The sequence below is a fragment of the Aquila chrysaetos genome, chromosome 6 (assembly GCF_900496995.4).
Source record: "Aquila chrysaetos chrysaetos chromosome 6, bAquChr1.4, whole genome shotgun sequence".
Classification (NCBI taxonomy): Eukaryota; Metazoa; Chordata; class Aves; order Accipitriformes; family Accipitridae; genus Aquila; species Aquila chrysaetos.
Genome location: NC_044009.1, coordinates 7567539 through 7588113, shown reverse-complemented (window position 1 = coordinate 7588113; position 20575 = coordinate 7567539). Strand labels below are relative to the sequence as shown.

The window sequence follows — 20575 nt, the reverse complement described above, 5'->3', positions numbered from 1 at the left end:
ACTGGAAATGTGACAAATCCATAAAATTAATGGTAACCATAGCTTTTAGAAATGATTATTTTTTTATTTCCCTGAAAACATAGAGCTGATCACCTATTGTTAATGATATCATTAAACGCAGAACAGCAACATCTTACTTTCTACTTTGATATGCACTGTATCTGGTGACAGAAAAAAATCACATGACCCAAATTCAGATCAAAGCACATCATACCTGGATAATTTTGGAAAGTTCATCGAAAGAGTTCTTGCAGTCACCACAATACTCCTGGGCTAACTGGAGTATGTATCTATTCACACTAGCTGAGGTAGAACTTATCCCTCCACTACTACCAGATTCATCCTGGAACAGAAAACCAAAAAGGAATCATATGTGGAGGCTATACACAAAAATAACTACTGCAGAACAGCATCTGAGGCAAGGACCTTTAGTTGCTCTTGGCAGTATAAAGGCCACCGTCTCACCAGCCTAGAGTTCTGTGCAAGATCCATCTGTCCCCTGTTACCTGTGGCTTTTCAGGAGCTGCCTCATTCACTTTACACAGAAGGTTTTCCAGCTGCGGTCGGTGTCCCATTAGCTGGTGATACACTCTGTCAGCCTTGTCCAGGAGAGTGTTGATATTTGTTACTGCCTAAGAATAAAAAAGGAAGGGAAACTCTTACTTTATGTTCAGATGCAATTTTTAATTCTACAGAACTACAGCCACCAACTTCCAATTCTTCTGTCTCTTTTGCCTTTCTCTGGCAAAAAAAAAAAAAAAAGGTGATCCTGCACCCTGCTTCTGTCATGAGTATCACTGCTGACACTATACTCAGCACACTTATCCTTTGGGACAGGCCACATAATACAATGGGTTCTTCATTCATTAGCAGGGCTCCTCAGATGGGATGGTAAAGCATACAATACAATCCAAACTCACCCTCTTGTACAGCAAGGCAGAGAGATGCAGTGCTAGATAGCTAGTTTACAAGTAAAGCACTAAATTATGTCTTTTGAAAAATTACTTATTTAGTGGAGCAAGACAGTAAATGAGGAATGCATGAGTCATGAGAAGCTTTGAAGGAACACTGCTTTTCATGTTACTCTCAAGAGGGATGGACCTCTGATGTCCCTATGCTTTTGACCTGGCCAAGAGATATAGCATTTCATTAATCAATCTGCTATTAGTCTCACCTTCTTTCGATCCTCTTCATTTTCTATGGGATCCACTGCACAGCAGGGCTTGGCATACAACATGAAGTCAAAGCGAGCATATTTACAGAACCCACAGGCATTGCAAAGGAAGGGATCTTTCTCGTCATAATTAATGGATCTGAAAGGCAAGCCAGAAAGGTCAAAGAATGCACCTGAGCTTTATAAAGGTAACTGAGGCAATGAAGTAAGCTGTGAATGGACTCAGTAGGTAAAAGAGAAGGATGGCCCTTAAAACATCTAACCTACCAAACTGCCCTGGGGAAGCCACAAGTAAAACACGAAGTACATGAGAATTAAAACCTACAAATCAGGCAACAAAAAAAATCCTTACAGAAGCGGTGCCACATTCTGGCCAGAAAAAGCAGAAACAGATGTGAATTTGCTCCTAACAATTCTACTTTAACTACAGTAATTCCCAGTAGAAGATCAGACTAAGGCACTGTGCCCTTTACAAGAACACAGATAAAAGGAAACCATTTTGCTTTGTAAGGTCTAGGCTTTCAATAGCTTTCACTCTTTACCCAGTTGCAGTGGGACTAGCTACAGCATACTTATTATCCCATTGCAGACTAGAGTAGCATGACACGAACTGATTTATAGCTCCCATAATTCAAGAAGGGATGTGGAAACCTTTCAATATACCAGTAATTGCCTGATCTATGGAAAGAATCTGCTAAACACCTTGAATCCCATGAGGATTAGAGAGGAATATGGGACAACAATAAGGGGAGAAGAGATATCAGATAAGGAGACAAAACTCACAAAAGAGAAGGATTTATAATACTGTAGTGAAAGCCTGAATAGCACACAGTAAATTACGCCCTGAGCCCTGCTCTGAATGAGGAGAGTACAACAAAAGCTCTCAATAGACAAGCGAGCACTGTCCATCCAGCACGCTAAGTCAGGGATCCTGTGGGGAAACCCCCCTGCAATCGTATAATTGAACTCCAGCCTCATGCCCATGAACAGGCAGGCCAAAAATAACCTCCTCCTGGGAATTTTCTTTTTTAAACTTCTGAGGGCTTGATCTGAAACTTCGGCGTTCTTTCAGTAGTGTCGTATCAGGTTTCCTTTGTTAGCCTGCATTAACGTTAAATCCCTGTAAGCCTGTTTTATACTTCTCGACTAATTTGATTGTGCGGTTGTATTAACCAGAATCATGTATTTAAATAGCAGGGTATTTTGCTGAACATCCAACACGGGCAACAACACAAGGGCTCTGTAAACCCCTGGAGCTGGCTCCATGAGGAGGAACGAGGATGACATACCTACACTTGTGGCACTGGTACACGTTTTCGCCGCAGTTCCCACACACCCCGGGGTTGGCTGGGACGGACGCGCTACACCGGGGGCACTGCAGCGTCTCCGTGGAAGCCTGGTAATTCTCATAGAAATCTGCAAATTCAATCATCAGGTTCGAAGCCACAATGGGCAGCGGCAAATCAATCTTCACCTCTGTCTGGCCTGGGGTCAGCTGGACTTTTTTAGCTTTGTGCCAACGAGCCGGCCTGGGAAAAGGAAAGAAAGCAGCATGGTTTTTCAGTGGGGAAGTACCCTCCCTGCCCACGTATGAAGAGAAGTCAAATGCAACCGTCTCAGCTCCAAATCTACTTTAAATGGGATGAATGGAGAGCAGTTCTAGGATTCGTTTCCTTAGCTTCTGTATTGACATGATATGTAGCCAGAAATACATTTTAAGCCTTTATCCTCTTCATAGAGAGAGACTGTTTAGGATTAAAGAGCTGTTGATGCCTCATGGAAAAACTTTAATTCTACAGACATTTTCTAGGGATTTTCACCTCCATTTTTTTATTAGTAAGGACATTTGCATGAAAACAGGATATTTATTTCTAAAGATCTCATCTGCTCCCACTGCTTATTCTCAACCTGAAGTCAGAATCCTCTCTTTGTGACATCATAATCCTCTCCACAGCAGCCACTTGTGATGTCACAGAGGATTAAGACTTCAAATAAGCAATAAGCAGCAGGCACAGATTAATCCCTAAGCCAAAGAGATCTGATTCTGGTGAGAACATCTCAAGAAGTAAGAGGGGAAAGCATATAAGTTGAAAAGGAGCCATTTTTCATAGGTAAAGCAGCAACCAAGAGTTAGGCCATCCAACTTTTAAGTTTAATTCTGCTATATGGCTTCAAACAAGTAATGTTAATGCTTTCTGCATTTCTGGACATGCTGCAACGTCCAAATCCTTTTCCAAGTCAAACTCTCCAGGAGGTGCTCTTGGTATTAATACTGGTTTCCACACAATTAAGTTAGGTGCTTAAAACTCAGTCTGTACAAAGTTTGCATACACAAAATATACAGGCATATTTCAAGCTCTAGGTGAAATCTGGATCTTCGACAATTTTTTGGAGGAGATTCAGAACAATCCCACTCAATGTGGGCTGACAGTGATGAGTAATAGTCTAAGAAGGAACATTAGCTAAAACAAGAAGCCAGGCACCTCAGTAGAGATTGTAATGTCAAATTCAGAGACTCGCACACAAAAAACATGGACAAACGTACTTGTTTTTCAGCTCCACTATGGCTTGCACTGTCCTGTTGTTGTAATAGAGGTTGATGGTTCGGACCATTTTGGTTCGTTTCAGGTCTCCTATCTTCACTGTCACTTTGCTGATGGTGTGGCTGCCGATTAGTTTCACCACTTGCTGGGTGGTAGTATACCTCGTGTCCACTTTAATGGAGGAAAGCTTGATGTACTGAGAAGACAAAACCAAGAACACACTGCCTATATGATTACATCCCAAAAAACTCAGAAAAACAGCAAATCATGCTGCTGTAAACAGTTGGGATCCCTATAATTAAAAAGGGTTTAAGAATAGCAGTTACTTACACAGAAGGGCACCTCCGGATTGTTGCAGACAAGGCAAGGATCGCTCTCCAGGTAATAGCCATCAAATTCCACCAGCCCAGACAGCGTGCTGGAATGAGGGGAAGAGCACTGACATACATAATTTGGCATTCACCATGTTTTAAACACAAGCCATTCAATCAGAATAGTTTCAGTTTACCTGTAGTCCCCAGTCCCAGATTTAGTAACAGAAGCATTACAATGTAAAGCACATTGAAAATTATTGCTTTTCACTAGGCAGCATTTTAGTATAAGTATTAACTGCCAATGTATGAATAAGAACACAACACTTAATTCTGCAAGTCTATATTCTCCAATTGGTCCTAATATTTTGTAACATTTACTGAAAATTAAAGCAAAAACGCTAAAGCCAAACTGCTGCTGATAGCGTATAGAATGTCACGTTTTTCAGATGGCAGAAAGGAATCTGCTGTTCTCCCAAGACCAGCTGCAGCAAGCATGCAATCTCAGTAGGGGTCCTTCCTCCACCACGATTTTATTAGAAGAATTGTGTGTTCCCCTGTGGATCACAGCTCGTCTGCTGAAAAGCTCTTTAGTGAAATGGATCAAAGTCAGAAGTAACTCACTTGTAAATGTTGGAGTTAGGGTGGTTGGTAAGAATGTGGTTTTGAGTCCGGAGGATCTCCACGGCCTTTTGGGAGTATTCCTTCAACTGAAATACAATTAGGAAAAGACTGTCTTCTCAACATTTTTTTTTAATTGCTACAAAGACATAAATATTTCTCATCTTGTGGCGTTCCAGGTCCCCCAAGAAGATGCACGCACTATACCCACAGGAATTTATGTGGTTAAATCATTACCCAGGAATGTAATAGATCCTAAAATTAGACCTTTACCACAATAACAGTGCTATTTGTCAGCCAATCACTGCAAATGCCTGCCAAGATTCATAAGGCATTCCCAGCTCTTTAAACATACATATGCAAGTATCAGTGCGTCTGAATTACTTGTTCTCAAGCCCACTGGTCCCCTAAGAAATCCTACCACTTCCTTTGTTCAAAAGTCGTGGTTACAAAAGATTTCTAGGAGCTGAAATATCAAAAATCTATAAATTAGAACTAGTAGATAAATGTATTTTCCCACAAAGGCTTCCTGTGGGAAAATTTTCTTCTAAATTAAAAAAAAAACCCAAACCCCAAAATCCTCCCCCCCAAAACCCCAAAACAATAAAACAAAAAATCCACACTCCCCAATTTTTTAAGGACCCTGCCTTTTTTAACATTCAAATTTGGGGAAGACAAAAAATTTCCACCAGAAGCTCTTTTGACAGAAAACCTGTCCCAGCTGTATCATAAATGAACACTAACATAATTCATCGGAAGTAGCAGAACCTGGGATGCTGTACCTCCTTTTCAGAATGACACCGTACCTTTTTCTCAGTCTGCTGTGTTTTCAGAGAGAAGTATCCCAGGAGATCTACAAACTGGGCAGCCTTTCTTCCATAGGCTGGAAGTTCTGGCCAGATTGACCACATGAGATCCAACAGTAATTCCTGCTGAGACTTGTTAGAGTTCCTGTTGAATGGATTACATATCAATTAGGCTTGTAAAGGTAGTTATATAGACTGCACTGCACACAATCTTATTCAAAAGTAAAATACGTGCTACAGTTCACCAAACTTGAAAACTGTTATCTTGCTGTACATCAGAGTTCACAGAGTTAAATCTCATCGATTCTTGCCACCAGCTGTTTTCTAGCACTCTCTGAAATGAAAGCAGCTGTCTTGCAACAACTGAATAGAGTTCTGAAGGAGTTCAGCACCCTAAAGTGTGCCTTACCCTACATAACTCCCAACTTGTTAACTGTATGAGTCTGCATCTGCCTCAGAAATTCACTCGCCCACAAATACCTACTCCTGTAGATGTCAGGAGCCAGACTCTGCAGACAGAAATAAAATGCTTCTTGGAGATGGTAACTCACATTGATCAGTAACAAGTAAGTAACAACTTCTACCTCCAGCCCCAGTAACTGCAACATAGTGTGAACAATTCAAAGGGGTGCAATCATCTCCAAGCTTCAGCATCCTTCAAGACAGAGGCATTAACTCTTACACAAGGACAGAGCTCTCCATAACTGACCTGAGACTGGCTAAGAGGAGCCAGATCAGAGACTCCCTTCCCAGCTCACCTGTAGATGTGCAGTGCAAGGCAGTGGGCCTGCCATCTCACGGAGGACGAGTTAGACTCCAGCAAGAAGCAACGCAGGAACTGAATGAGGGTCTCCTTATCAGCAAACTTGTTCAGCTGGTTCACCAGAGCTGTACACAGCTGATCTTCCTGACTGCCCGAACTCTCGCCTAGGGGATACCGGGTGGCAGAAGACAGACAGACTTAAGAAAGCAGATGAGTGGAGCACCTCACAGGCAGGCTAGCTTCCTATTTTATAGATCATAGAGCAAGGATAATGGGGAAAAATTACTGTGTTTCAGGCAACAAGCTAGTTTAATGTTCCTTTCTCTTTCAAAAAAAAATAACCTAGTACTCCTGACTATCACAGAAGAAAACTGCTGGAATACTTGCCAGTAAGGACGTGAGAAATGTGCTATACATCCTGATAAAAAGAAAAGGATCAACCATGGGACAGTGAAAAGACTCAGTGAAAAGAGAATTGTCTGACAGAGAAAGCCAAAATGGTTCCTTGAAGAAAAGCCAAGAGAGAATTTATGCCCGTGACTTTTATAGGAAAGCTTAATTACTTTCCCAGGACTCTGGATATCCATTAAGCAGCAGCCCTGGCTCCAACATAGCTTAGAAGTCAAACAGAGGAAACAAGTCTGAACATAATCATTGAAGAGCAGAGCTAACTGGGTGTGCATCTCCAGTACTTGCTTTAATCCCCATGAGCATTTCAACCTCCTACAACCCAGGATAGGCAAGTTAGGTGGAAGCTACTTCATCACTAGAATAGGTAACTTCCATTAGACAACTTAAAGCCCACTCAAGTTAATACATCCTCACAGTGGGTTTGGGATATACTCAGCACTTAATTTTAGCCGCAACTCTTAGGGCATACTGCTTCTTCTTTGCCCCTCTCCAAACTACATATGGTAAAAAACTGCTCTTCTCTCCTAATTGTTGCTGTAGTCTGCAAGTGCCCTTGCCACGATCCATGACCTTTTCATAACAGTGGTATTTATCACAACGAAAGGCAAGCAGTCCTCTCTAAATAGAGTAAGAAAGGTTGAGAGGAGCAGTGTTCACCCCTGAAACCACCACAGAACAGGGCACAGCTGCAGCTCACCCTCTCGCTCCTTTTCCTTTTCTTCTTTCTTGCTCTTTTTAGTGGAGGATTTGCTCTGTGTTGCTGGCTGCCCAGAGCCCGATGCTGCAGGAGCAGAGGTGGAAGAGGTGCTTGATGATCCAGAGGATGAAGCCACAGACAGCACTTTACTGCCACACAGAGCACAAGACAGCAGCTGCAGGAGAACTGGCGACACTCCCTCATCTACCAGGAAGCTGACTTGAAGGAGGAAATAGAGAACCGCTGCAGAGAAAAGAGGAAAATCTTTGAAGCCTGAATTAAAAAAAAAAAGCAAACAAAAAAACCCCAACCCAAAACAAAAAACCCTTTCAACATGATGAGGACCATCCCACAAACTCACAGAACCTTCCTGTCCCTACACTACAGAAGCATAACATTTGGGTACACCAAGGTAAAATGTTTCATCCAAAATTACACACTGGAACAACAGCAGCACAAGTAAGAGAACACAGATCTCCTATTCCTGTTCTTGCAAGTTATCCATTATACCATATTGCGTTCTTTAGCTAAGGAACAGATGCAATTAGAGCACTGTGATAATTAGTACTGGAAACAGTTCAGTCCTACTCAAAACTCTCAGCTGTGTTCCCTTTTTCTCTGCTGAGCTTCCCCATCTGAGAAGCCTTGATTGAAACCAAGACACATAATGCATCCCCTCTGCTCCTTCCCAAACTCACAGTCATCTTTAATGCAGAATTTCTGCCAGTTTACTGTTCGCTGTGTGGCAATCTCTGCACAAGCCTTTAAATGTTCCATCTGAAAGGCACAATGGGACAGGATTAAACACCATGTCAGTATTTCTATTACTGACATCTTACATAAATGCAACGTACACTTTTTCCTAGTACTGTGGCACACTTTTCCTTACCAAGCTAATCAACGTATCGTACTGCAGGGCAGAGCCTGAGCTTGCTGTGACCACACTGGCACGAAGGAAAATGCCTTGCTCTTCTAGGAGCTTTTTGATTCCACGAACATGAGAGTCCAACGTGTGAAGGTCTCTGAGCTGGCGGTATTTATCCTTTGATCCACAGATAAAGAGCAAAAGCTTGCGGACTTGGCGGCGCACAAATGGAGTCTGCTGGATCATCAGGTACTAGACAAAGAAAAGCCTACAACATCAGTACTGTGAACTCACCACTAGGCAACCTGTCCCAACACAAATATGACATGTTTTCCTACAAAAAGAAAAGATATGGGAGATGCATTCACGAATCTGTCAGCTTTAAGGTACTGTAAAGTCACCTGTAAAAGTAAGTCACAGGCAGAAGAAACACTGCACAGCAATACTGCAGCATCCTGAGCTGTGCAATTGTGAAACTGCCTCCGAAAACCATTCTTTGTCATCTGTGACCTCAAATAAAAAGCTAGTCAAGCCTAATTAAGAAATCCTACCCCATACTTGTGCAAATCTAAGATAACTTGTTATCTCAAGTAGGAAGCTATACAACCAAAGGAACTGAAAAGATATACTCCAAATATCTTACTGATTTCTTTTCTAAGGACTAAGTTAAGCACCAACAGCCAAGTACGATGTTACATTCTACCATCTCAGAGAAGGTTTTCTATTCGAGTTTCCTGGCAGCAAACATTGAATTACAGGAAATAATACCAATCTTATTTTTCACATATGCTTTCCTATAGACTCCTGTTCAACAGGAATAAAGCAGAGCCAACAGTTCACCTTCTTTCAATGGGGATTAAAAAACAGAGATGGATCTGAGATCGGTTCTGCAAAAGCTCATCTCTCCCATGAAAGGTAATATTACTGGAATTTTTTTGTTAAAATCTGTAGGTGCATCACGTTCTCACTTACCTCAGACAAAAAGTAGAACCAGGAGTGATCAAAGATGGGAGGTGGGATGCGGGAGTTTGTATCTGCAATCTTCTTGATCTGATAGGGCAGCCGCAGTACCATCTCTGTCAGGAGCTGCGTGTAGGCCTCAAAAACATCTGCAGCATGACCCTGAAAGCAAGAGCAATCAATCAGGCTCTGGCATCAAACACTCCCAGTGTGGTGTCATGACAAGCTACAGGGTACATTTACTGATTTTCTAAATACAAAGCTTTTCTGCACCTTTGCAGCCAGAAGAAATGCTTCCAGCTGATAAATAAAAACAAGCCACCAAACCTGCATGAGGACTTTAGATGCAACTATTAGGATGCAGTAGGCTAGTCTGTAGTAATAAGGTGTTTTAACATAGGAGCTTTCAACTTAGGAGACATTCTTACATTTAACTAGGCTTTTTTCACTGCACCTGTACATGTATTAAAGCCACCGCTCCCCAGCAGCATCTTAGCATAAAGGCACTAGATGGTGGTTGAACAAGTCTGGGATTTAGTGTGGAAATCCCCATCAACTGCTAGGCTTCCTCGCCACAGTAAGTAGCGTTGGTTCAGAAATTCTGCCTGCCAAGCAAAAGGAGTCATGCAATGGAGTAGCTTCCCTTCAGGAAGATTAACACTTCAACCAGAAACAGTGACAGCAGCTCCAAAGAACTGCCTGGTTTAAGAGTGCATCGATAGATACAGTGAGCTGGGCTGCTCTGAGAGAACTCGGAGCAACCCTAGTTCTAACTATGCGCTAAGGGAACGGATTTTAATTGTACTACTGAGGGAAAACCAGTTCTGTAAGGATGCTTTTACTTGCTTCTGCGCAGCAGCCTTTTAATGCAGGTCATGTAAAGCTAACAGCATAGGGTAGGACTCACCTTCACATACTGACGGAGGAAAAAAGGGCTCATGTCAGGTGGAGAAGAAGTAGTGTGAGGTTTCAGGAGCTGGCTGGTGGCTACAGGCTCCTCGTCATTCTGCTGGCTTTTCCAGTACTCCAGCAAAGACTTCAGCACATGCAGACAGTAGTCAACAGCACCAGAGCTCAACAATGCAGCAGCAGTGGCACTAGAGATGAGGGAGGAAGACTGAAACAAAGAAGAGAAGGATTACTAAAGCACCTGAGAACCACTGTGTCAGAAGAGCAAGGGAAGCTGTGAGAATCAGACAGCAGTTGCTGACACAATGGATAAGAGAGCAGGTTTTTATGAAACTTTACAGGCAGCTTTTAAGTTTGGGGTTTGTTTGAGGTTGGGGTTTTTGGTTTTTTGTGTTTATGAAAAGCAACTCAAATATTTACAGAGACTCTTTTGAACAAGCGCTTAGTAAAGGAAAACAAATAAAATCTCCTCTTAAGTCTAATCTCCCCTCGACACATGTGCCAGAGGCCACTCTGCTATGGATTAGACAACTAGGGCTTTTTTTCTTTTCCCCTCTTTTTTTTTTTTTTTTTTTTTTTTTTTTTTTTAAAGTTGGGATTTCTGTTTGTTTATCTGGGATTTGGCCAGCTGGGCATGAATTCTGGTAGAGAAAGAGTCCCTGTTGCAGATGCCGCTCAGAGCCTCTGCTCCACCCAGGTATTGCTCCACCTGCATTCTGCAAGACGATGAGCTTTGATTTCTGTGGGAAGCTCAAGTGAATAACAAAGGCTGGAGAAAAAGCTACTGTAAATAAAACTATTAAAGCAGCCCTGTAAATCCAAACAAACCCCACAGCTCATAAGCTCATTAAAATTTGATGCAGTTCAGACTAAATTTTTTAACCTCTATGCTTTTTTATTAATCTCCTTCCCACCACACATACTGCTTTTTATGCCTTATTACTGTACCTTTTAGCAACAAATATCTAAGGAATCCTCTTAGCGACTTTTACGTTGACACAGCAGCATATTGCTTTCCAATAATCACATTACAAATCCTCTTTAACCCCTTCAGCACCAGTAAGATGCAAGGAAAAAATCTGCTAGACTGTTTTAAATAACATCATTAATGTGCTGCCCTTAGCTCAGTCAGAAACTACGCACAAAACAAGTGAATCCGGTTGTCTTTACATGTCGGTTTCCTCCATTCTGAGTTTCAGCAAAGATCTTTTTTCACAAGAGTCAAGTAACGTTACAGATTCCTCATAAATTTTTCCAAAGCACTTTGAACTCTTTTTCAGTTTTACACCAGCTATTTCAGTTAGCAGCTTTTAGGCCACCTTTGATGAACAAAAGCCCCCCAACCACATCATGCCCCTGACAAAGCAATTTGAAGAATGTACCTCACAAATGGAAGACTTGGATCCAGACTTAGTTCTGGACATGAACACACTAAGCAGCCTCATTACCACCAAGTGCACTTCATTCACAGGAGAACGTTCATTTTTCTTAGACACATCCTGCAAGAAGAGAGCTTGCTTGCTTACTTACAGAGCTGAGCACAATGTCCTAAGCATCTAAATTTCAGTGCTCTGATCCTCATAAAGCATTTCTAATTTAAGCTCAAGCAGTAATACTAAAAAAGCAGCACAAATTCCTCAATATAAGGGTAGACAGTGGCCTGGGTGCCAGAGAACAGTATTACACAAATGAAAAGCTATATATGTCAATTATGCATTACTGATCATGTCTGTTTTAAGAGTTTAATCCAAGCGAAACAAATTTTCATGCTCACTTGTGGATGCCAGAACCAGGAAACAGTGAGAGTTACACTCATGTCATTTTCTACTTTATGTGAAGTGAGCCAAGAGAAATAAACTGCCTGAACACATCCATACAGCAATGTGTGTCTATAACTCCCATGCATCTAATTCCTCCATGGAAAGAAACCCTGTCTAGAAGGAGCAAATCGAGAGTGTGTGCACATACTGAAGCTTACCTTTTTGTCCATGCACAGTTCTGCAATCAGCTGGGACAGAAGGTTATCTAAAGCTCCCTTATCTTTCTCATCATCTCCATCTAGGTCTGTTGTGAGCATCAGAATAACCTGGGAATAGAAGTCAGAGAATTAACAGAAGGCAGGTTCCATGTTTTCAAGATAAATACAGATCATCTTTCACAAAACATTGCAGATTTTATCTTGATTAATCTATGTTCGTTCCCAAATTCTGCCTGCGCCATCACACTCTAATATGAACATTCAGTATAAACCCAAAAAGACCCTTCCAAATATGTAGTTCAAGGATTTTAGCCCTTAGGCTCATCAGCCAGCTGTAACGCCACACTGAGAAAGGGTACAAGTCTAGCAAAAATCTATGGGTAAGGAATGCTGTGCAACAGATTGAACGCTTTAGAGATGGACTCACACCCCGTGACTATGCAGTCACAGAGGAAGGGAAAAGCATGTGCAAACAGAAACCCAGCAGTAGTAGTAGCAGTGATTAAGTGTTTGATTAAGGCTTAACTTCCAAGCCCTCCTCACTTACCTGCATGTAAGGAATGGCCCGGACTCCTCCAACATTCCTCAGCTGAGGTAAGTTTTGCAGCAGCCTCTCCAGCAACATCAGTCGGACCATGTGCAGCCTGGGAAGTCAGAAGCCAGGAATCAGACACAAAGCACTTCAGACACATCACAAGAAATATGAGACCCAGCAGGATCACCAACGGAGCACTGCAATTTACCACAGAAGTTCAGAGCATGAGGAAACCCTAAGGTCATCAAATCCACACCAACAGGAGTGGACTCCCTCAGACTTCACAGTCAAGTGATGTCAAAGATGCAGAGCAACTCTGACAATGGACGTAGTTATTCACTTCAGAACTACACTGCCTAGCATGACCACCTGCAGAATTCAACTGTCTAGAAACAGATACTACAAAACAGTTCCAAACTGCACTGTAAAAATGACCGAGCATCTGTTCCCACAGAATGAAAAACTGCAGATCTTTCCCAAAGTGCTTAGCACTCTTGCACATACTTTTTTACTAACACTGAATTTCACAAGCTCCCAAGCTGTAGATTTTGGTGATTCCTCTGTTTGCTAGACTCATGCAGGCAGCAGTTTTGTGGGACACACACTAGGTATGTGTAACACGTTATATGGTGAATGCACAGAGGAAGGCATTTTGCAATGGCAGTTTGCTCTATTCTATGTTTCTGACTTTTGATTTTTACTATCCAACAGAGTCACAAATCACACTCCATGAATTTCAGCACCTACAGTCCACTCCTCTATAAACAATCACACTGCAGACCAGATGTGCTATTCTTGAAGAGGAAAACAAAGCCCCTTGCCTGTTGCTGGTGTGGACGTCTCCCTCTGCCTCCCCTTCCCCTTCTGAACCATCGCCCTCTTGCTGGCCTGTGGTAGTGCTGATAGCGCCTGTGCTTGAGCTGACGCTGCCTGGTCCAGCAGGGTGGCCCTCGGCTGTCGTGTCCCCATAGGCACTACTACGACCAGACACTGAAAAAGAAAAATAACAAAGGGAAAGACAATGTCAGCACAATTTAACATGAATCTTGCGTGCTTCACAGCAACCAATGCAGCTGAACTATACTTTGGAATGATGGTTCTAAGGAGACAGTGTCTTTGGTTATCTTCATAAAGCTAGCAGAGAGTCATTTCTACAGATGCAACTTAACACCCCTAGCATTCTTTCGTCTGCCAGCCTCATCTTCATGGCCCAAATTGAATTGGTTCCACAGCAGTAGTTTAAACCGAGTCAGAAGAGGCATAGATGGGCAGCGTGGACATAATTTTTTTTATAAAAGTTCGTGATTGTTCTACCTAGGTATCAGTCCCAAGCAAAAAAGAGAGAAATTAATTCTGTCCCATCCAAACTTATCCAGCAGTATAGTGAATTCTTTCAGTCTTGCTCTAGGCTGCTGCATTCTCTTATTACGGGCCAGCAAAAACCACTGCAGATTCCACACTTCTAGAGAACTACAAAAAGCAAGCAAATATTCAGTCTGTATGGCACTTTGGCAGTAACCATAAAATGATGCATGGCACCATCTATTTGGAACTGAGATTTATTCTTTGCCAGGGATTACCCACCCCCTCTCATTCTGGTAAAGTCCTATTACAGTAGAAAACAGATGCACAGACACTGGTGCAGCAAGAGATACTTACCACTGTGCTCACCAGCTACGGAGTCCACCGCACTGCCACCACTCTCAGAGCCCACGCTCCCACCATGGTCTGCAGGTGAAGTCCGAAGAGTTGAGCCATCTGTTGCAGCTGTGCTGCCTTCATCATCAGACGCTGGAGCTAAGAGAATAAAGAGAGCTGTTACAAGTAAAAACACTGCCTTGATATAACTTCAAAAGACGCACATGCTACGAAAGAAAAACCATGAATATTTGTCTTTGGTTTTGTGTCAATTTTCAACTACAAATCAAAAGGGAACTTAGAAGTGTTCATCAGTACATTTAAGCCTGCTAAAAGCAGTGGAGGAGAGATACCCTGAGAAGGAAACCTTCTCATCAAATAGACAGTCATGCAAGTTACTTGAAGAACAATGTCTGGTTGTTTATAAATGCAAAGGAAATACAGTATATGGTTTATTTTGTCTGCTTTATTTTAAGGAGAGGAAATAAATTCCTCAGAAGCCTACAGTGAAAGTCCATCAAAGCAGGAAAAGGCCATAAATACACTATCAAAAATACATGAAGCCAATAATAGTAACTGGTTCTTCAAAACCGTATTTACAAACAAATTTTAAGTCATTATTTAGGTCAAAATCAAAAAAGCTTGATTCCTTGCAGTGAACAGTTACCTGATGCTGTTGTATCTGAGAGCGTTCCAGCATCAAGAGAAGAAGAGCTGGGTGCTTGGCCAGACAGTCCTAAGCTCTGAAGTCCAAGTGCACTACTGCTGCTCCCTGCAAGAAGAAAACAAATTATCAGTATCTTTCTATGAGAGAATTATGTTAACTCTGGCATTCTCTGTACATGTCATAGTTCTATTATCTTTGCTTTGTTGGTGGTGAAATCAACAGCTTCTGCTTTGCTTCTTTCCCAGTTTCCTCATATTCCGTTTACCTTTTTGACTGCCAATAATGCCCACATCTTACCTTGCTGATCTTGTTGCAGGCTCAGGGCAATAGCCAATTCCACCATTGTTTCATCATCTGCATCTGGAGGAATATCCAGCATAGGAGGGAATCCCTCTGCTCCAGCCAGAAGAGCCTCCAAGGGAGAAGGGTTCCCATTATTCACATTTTCAGAAGTCTCCAGAACCATAGATTCGGACTACGGAGAGAAAACACAGTGAGAGCTTTCACCAAACTGCCACCAGCTAATGGAGCACTACAAACTGATTCATCATAACCAAATTAAACTCAAATACCTAACATACTTAAAAGGCTCCAAAGAGAAGCACTCTGGACTTACCACCATCTCGAAGTCCCCATGATCAACTTCGCTTTGCTCCTGGCTTTCTTGTCGGATATGCTCGCCATTTGCTATCCCAGAACTCTGCAGCTTGTCTTCCGCGTCATCATCATCATCATCATCCTTATCTCCTGAGTTACAAAGGATTAATTCACAAATGCACTCTTTCCTCACATCATCACGAACAAGGTAATTAATGCTGGAAAAAACCCTAAGCTATCGTCAGTTTACCCCAAGTCACTAATAGATTCCATGACAATTACAATTCATGTCAATGCTAAAAAGTGTCTCTTGGATGGAGATCTGATACTGTAATTTTGGTCTGCACACATCTTTATGACTGATTTATAAGGACTTGAAAATATGCACAGAAATACTAAGACAGTCTGGATTACTACGCCCTAGATAAAATAATCAGATTTCCCTATCACTGCAAGACGAATATCTCAGAGAGATCTCATCTCCTGTTTGAATCCCAGAATATCAAAGAAAAGGGGAATGTTTATTAAAAAACAAACCAAAACCAGGTTTTATAGGGGGCAAGAGAGAGCAAAAGAAAGGAGAAAGACTGGTTTTAGCCTTTTTTAGTCTCTATGTATAAGACTATTTTATTGTCTTTTCTGACAAATGAAGTAGGTCGTGCTCATTTAAAGGCAAAGATGAATGGAACTTGCATACCCATAGGAGTATTGCTCCGAGGGGAGGATGGCAAGGTGACATGTCTCCGCTTGTTTCTTGGTCTCAGCACTCTGATCAAAGCTTGTTTGCAAGAAAAGCTCACTGCAGGATCCTAGAGGGTTAATAGTTAATCATTAAACTTCTTAAGCTTTAAGTGCTTATTCACAGTATTTGGAAAGATAGCTAAAAGTGCACTTAACGACTCTGTTAGTCATGATTCATATAAGACATATGTCACTGCCTAACTTCTAAACTCACTGTTTCCTCCAACAGCCATAAAGCAATACTTATCATTCCACAGGCAGCACATGACAAACATTACTAAAACACAAGGAGAGAGAAATTTCTCCTTCATTCACTTCCGGCTGTGGGGTTTTGGCTGCATGCCTCTATTTTGCACCTGTACTATGTATTATCATTCCACCTGTATTTAATTCTCTTCGTATTATAGAATCAGGAATCATTTAGGTTGGAAAAGACCTTTAAGATCATCCAGTCCAACCATAAAGCTAACACTGCCAAGCCCACCACTAAACCGTGTCCCTAAGCGCCACATCTACACATCCCCCCTCTGGGGATGGTGACTCAACCACTTCCCTGGGCAGCCTGCTCCAGTGCTTGACAACCCTTTCAGTGAAGAAATTTTTCCTAATATCCAATCTAAACCTCCCCTGGCGCAGTGTTAGAGGCTGAAGCAGAGCAGAGCAAGATTACGTACCGGGCAAAGTAACATCTGCATGTAGATCTTGGATGCTGTATGGATACAATCCAATTCACATGTGCAGTATCCATGGATAATATCCACCAAAGCATTGACAGTGGCTTCAACGTGAGTGAGACCTAAGGAGGAATAAAAGTAGGACTGTAATCGACTATCTTTCCATTTCAGCACATAGAGTGAGACACTGCAGGAAGCATCTTTTATTTGCAGAATTCAAGGCAGAATGTTAGCACCACAAATATATTTGAAGTTTCAATCCAAAATGAGCTTACACACCAGTCTTGTCTGTCTAATGTGCATGCCACATACCAGCACCACTGAATATCCTCTAACACCATCCATGCAGCCAAATGTGTGTAAATCAATCATCAGTCCCCTTTTACTAGCACAATACACATACTTCCAAACAAAAGCATTAGAGCAGAATTTGCAGATATACCTTAGAAAGCATGCATTGCATCATTAGCATCTTAAGCCTAGTTTGGAACAACTAATTTTCTCTGTTTACAAGCTTAAAATAGGATCCTTCAAAATACACGAGCTTGACAAAAGCAAATGAAGAGCTAGCATACCTGGCAGGCAGGCAGGGGCAAGGAAGGCGTTTTTGGGTTTTGATGCATGTAGCTTCCAGAAGTGGTTAACCAGCTGGGTAATAAAAGTGCAGCCATCTCCTTCAGCGTGTTTCTGGGCCTCTTGCCCGTCTTCACTCTCTGTACAGATTAAACCACAGTTGTCAGATATGTGCAGGGGAAAGCATTAACAAGCAGGGAAACACCATGTTTATTTGAAATGGCTTTTGTTAGAGGCTCCGATGTCCTCATTACAAGGAGTATTGCACGCCTAACAAATGTGTCAAATACAGTCCCTGTCACACTGAACCAGATACCCCAAGACATCTTCAATTATCACTTAAGGAAAATTACAGACTTATCTACCTGTTTCCAACTGTGGCAGCTTTGATTCTGTATAGTGGACGAGATTGTTGGGTCTCATAATAGCAATGGATCGAGCAGTGATGACCAGCCTCTGAAATACTTCAGGATCAAGGTCCTTTCCTTCTTTCGTTGAGGAACTCAAATACTGAATGGCTTTACTTAGCAATGCTTGATCCTGTAAAGTGAAAGATAACATAGGCAAAGAAAAACAACAGACAGCAGCACAACAAAGCAACTGAAGTACAACTGCAGGGCAGATCCTGGGGAAATCCGGCACTCGCTCCTTTAATTCTTGGCCAATGTCATCTAGGAAGGACAACTAATATTAAAAAGTCACCCTGTAACAAAAGAAATGTGGCTCGAGAATTGATTTTCACATTTGCTTCCCCTCAGGCTTAAATGCGGATGGGAAGACCAGTGTATAAACATAATCATTCAAGTGGTTAGCAAGGGTATCTGCAGGCATCTGTGCATTTACTGCAATTATGTTAGCACATAGTCTAGCCACTACTTACCCTAGTATTCTTCTATCACCCTAAACCAGATGCCTGTGGAAACGGAAACCAGAGCTATGGACACTGTCTGCAAACAAACTTCATGTGTTTCGAGATCCTGATTTCTCTAGATTAACTGACATTATTTCCCATCAAAACCTTCAAAAAGCATTTTAAGTAGTGAAGTTCTGGTGAAACACAAAAGCCAACAAGGCAGGCAGCAGGAGCTAAAGGAAAATTAGCCAGCAGGTTTACGCTGCATGGAGGAACGGCTTTCTGGGTGTGTGTTGCACCTCAACCATAAACTGGCAAGTTACAGGAGACATTGAAATCTTTGTACCATGTTACCTTGTGGTTATGGTATGCTGAGCGGCTGGTGTGCAAGCTAGCCAAGAGGCTCTTGGTTTGCTGCTGGACACTGGAAGGAGCTGGCATGGACAGCAGCATAGTAGCCAGTTCCTGAGCTGCCACCTTATTCTTCTCCTGCTCCCAAGAACAGACAAAAACATTCTTCAGTACATTTACCATTAAGGTGATGCACGAGTCGGATTTCTCAGCGTGCCTGCAGCTCCCTCCCCTCCTTGCACTGTGCATACAAGTTTCTGCCTTCCTTCAATACAGTTTTGATAGCCTCCTCAATTTATTATTTGACATTTAAGGAACATTTCACATGTCTACACAAGAAAAGTCCTTTTGAGATTTATGGGCTTCTACCCTGCTGTTTTTGTAAACGAGGTCACTCTACAGCACAAAAATCCCACCAGCGATAAATGCAAATGCCAATTGTCATTCTAAACTAGTTTCAAATGCTTTTCGCTAAGTCAACTTTCAGATCAGTGCTCTGAGCAAAACGGATGCGGCTCTCTTCCGTATCAGGCCCCCAGGGCTGCAGGAGGTGCTGCTGATCTTGCCCCTCCTCCCCCATCTCTGAAAGCTCAAGAATGTATTCAGAAAGTTACTTGCCTTCTCGTTGACTGGTCCTACAGCAAAGCAGCTTTCCAGCGCTTCTAAAGAACTCACTACTAGCCTGAAGGGAGAAAGGAAAGCAGGCTTGAGTACAGCAACCCTTCTCTCTCCTTAGCACTTTGCTTTATGCGGGCTACAGTCATGAGTAGCTCAGAGACAGCTAACGAATGCCAAGTACAAAATCAAAGCATGATAAAACCTGCCACAGGCACCATGCATATCATTTCATTGTGTTACAGACCAGAGTTAAACCTGGCTCACGCTCACAGACAAACTTAGGACTGCTTTAATAATCCACAGCTGAAAGACAGGGGCTTTTCTCTACCAAAGAGGATAAAACATTTCCTTACGCAGCCTGCAGCAGGGATAACTTGGATTGTCTTGACAGTACCAATTCACCATGGCCCACAGACGTACATATGACTGCAGATCAAGGGTTGGTATGACACATGGGAAAAAGCGTAACCGACTTTTCTAAGGGAGCAAGATTCTACTCGCTTGCTATTTTCACACAGGTTGCTCTTTCCAATTTGGAGTTTCAGCGCAAAATATTCCAGAGGAAAATTTAACTTGGAACACTGGGTATGACCCAAGTGAGAGATGCTGAGGTCCGAACTTTTGACAGCAGTAAGGCAGGCTAGTAAAATACTTGCCCCAAGGGAAAAACCTTATTTACAACTTGCAGCAAAGTGCTGAATCTCCCCTGCAGCACCACTTCATGCCTCACGGTAGAACTACCTGAAATGCCATCTGACACACCAGAAGGAGGAGTGCAAGAATACAGGAAAAAGGAGGGAAGAGATAGCATTAAGAGGAGAAATAACAGTGTAGGATGGGATACGAGGTAGAAGAAACAACAATTGTCTGGTCTGGTGGTGATAAATAACATTACATTTCTCTACCCGCAGCCACCCTCCATAAAGCTAGCAGGGGAACATAAGTGGGATAAGAGGAGTCTGTCAAACAAGCAACAGTTATGCTGTATACGGCAAAAATCTGCAAACCACCTCAACTTTACATTTTGCTAAACCATCTGCCATGCAATGACCAGAATGTAAAGAAGCAAATGTCACTTGGAAAACAAAAAAAAAAACAGTCAACAAAAGCCACATCATGTGTTCTGTCTCTCTGACACACACTCATTCGTGCAGAGAAAAGGATGGCATACTAACCGGTCCAGGGTGGTTAGGGACTCAGTTTCAGAACTTTGGGGGAGCAAAGAAAAAGGAAAAAAAAATAAAAATGTGTAAAGCTCACAGAAAAACTCCCTAGAACACATTCTAAGCA

At 42.2% G+C, this 20575-nt stretch overlaps 1 protein-coding gene across 7 annotated transcripts in view; it reads right to left on the bottom strand.

The window, feature by feature from the left end:
• Nucleotides 1–20575, bottom strand: part of UBR4 (ubiquitin protein ligase E3 component n-recognin 4) — an 80970-nt gene that overhangs the window by 25383 nt on the left and 35012 nt on the right. For 3 of the 7 annotated variants that reach the window (XM_041123999.1, XM_041124000.1, XM_030016566.2), the window contains exons 50-78: nucleotides 20461–20493; nucleotides 19286–19349; nucleotides 18671–18805; nucleotides 17829–18003; nucleotides 17466–17603; nucleotides 16891–17012; nucleotides 16173–16284; nucleotides 15495–15625; nucleotides 15176–15353; nucleotides 14879–14983; nucleotides 14233–14388; nucleotides 13395–13563; nucleotides 12586–12682; nucleotides 12039–12146; nucleotides 11443–11559; nucleotides 10059–10268; nucleotides 9164–9313; nucleotides 8216–8443; nucleotides 8025–8103; nucleotides 7327–7569; nucleotides 6214–6382; nucleotides 5456–5600; nucleotides 4653–4738; nucleotides 4048–4135; nucleotides 3720–3913; nucleotides 2464–2703; nucleotides 1175–1313; nucleotides 507–632; nucleotides 215–343 (exon numbers count right to left, since the gene is read on the bottom strand). In XM_041123999.1, coding sequence (XP_040979933.1) covers nucleotides 215–343; nucleotides 507–632; nucleotides 1175–1313; nucleotides 2464–2703; nucleotides 3720–3913; nucleotides 4048–4135; nucleotides 4653–4738; nucleotides 5456–5600; nucleotides 6214–6382; nucleotides 7327–7569; nucleotides 8025–8103; nucleotides 8216–8443; nucleotides 9164–9313; nucleotides 10059–10268; nucleotides 11443–11559; nucleotides 12039–12146; nucleotides 12586–12682; nucleotides 13395–13563; nucleotides 14233–14388; nucleotides 14879–14983; nucleotides 15176–15353; nucleotides 15495–15625; nucleotides 16173–16284; nucleotides 16891–17012; nucleotides 17466–17603; nucleotides 17829–18003; nucleotides 18671–18805; nucleotides 19286–19349; nucleotides 20461–20493 — 4066 coding nt within the window. The remainder of the gene's footprint in view (nucleotides 1–214; nucleotides 344–506; nucleotides 633–1174; nucleotides 1314–2463; nucleotides 2704–3719; nucleotides 3914–4047; nucleotides 4136–4652; nucleotides 4739–5455; nucleotides 5601–6213; nucleotides 6383–7326; nucleotides 7570–8024; nucleotides 8104–8215; nucleotides 8444–9163; nucleotides 9314–10058; nucleotides 10269–11442; nucleotides 11560–12038; nucleotides 12147–12585; nucleotides 12683–13394; nucleotides 13564–14232; nucleotides 14389–14878; nucleotides 14984–15175; nucleotides 15354–15494; nucleotides 15626–16172; nucleotides 16285–16890; nucleotides 17013–17465; nucleotides 17604–17828; nucleotides 18004–18670; nucleotides 18806–19285; nucleotides 19350–20460; nucleotides 20494–20575) is intronic. The other 4 variants (XM_030016567.2, XM_030016568.2, XM_030016569.2 and 1 more) reach the window with 4 other exon arrangements.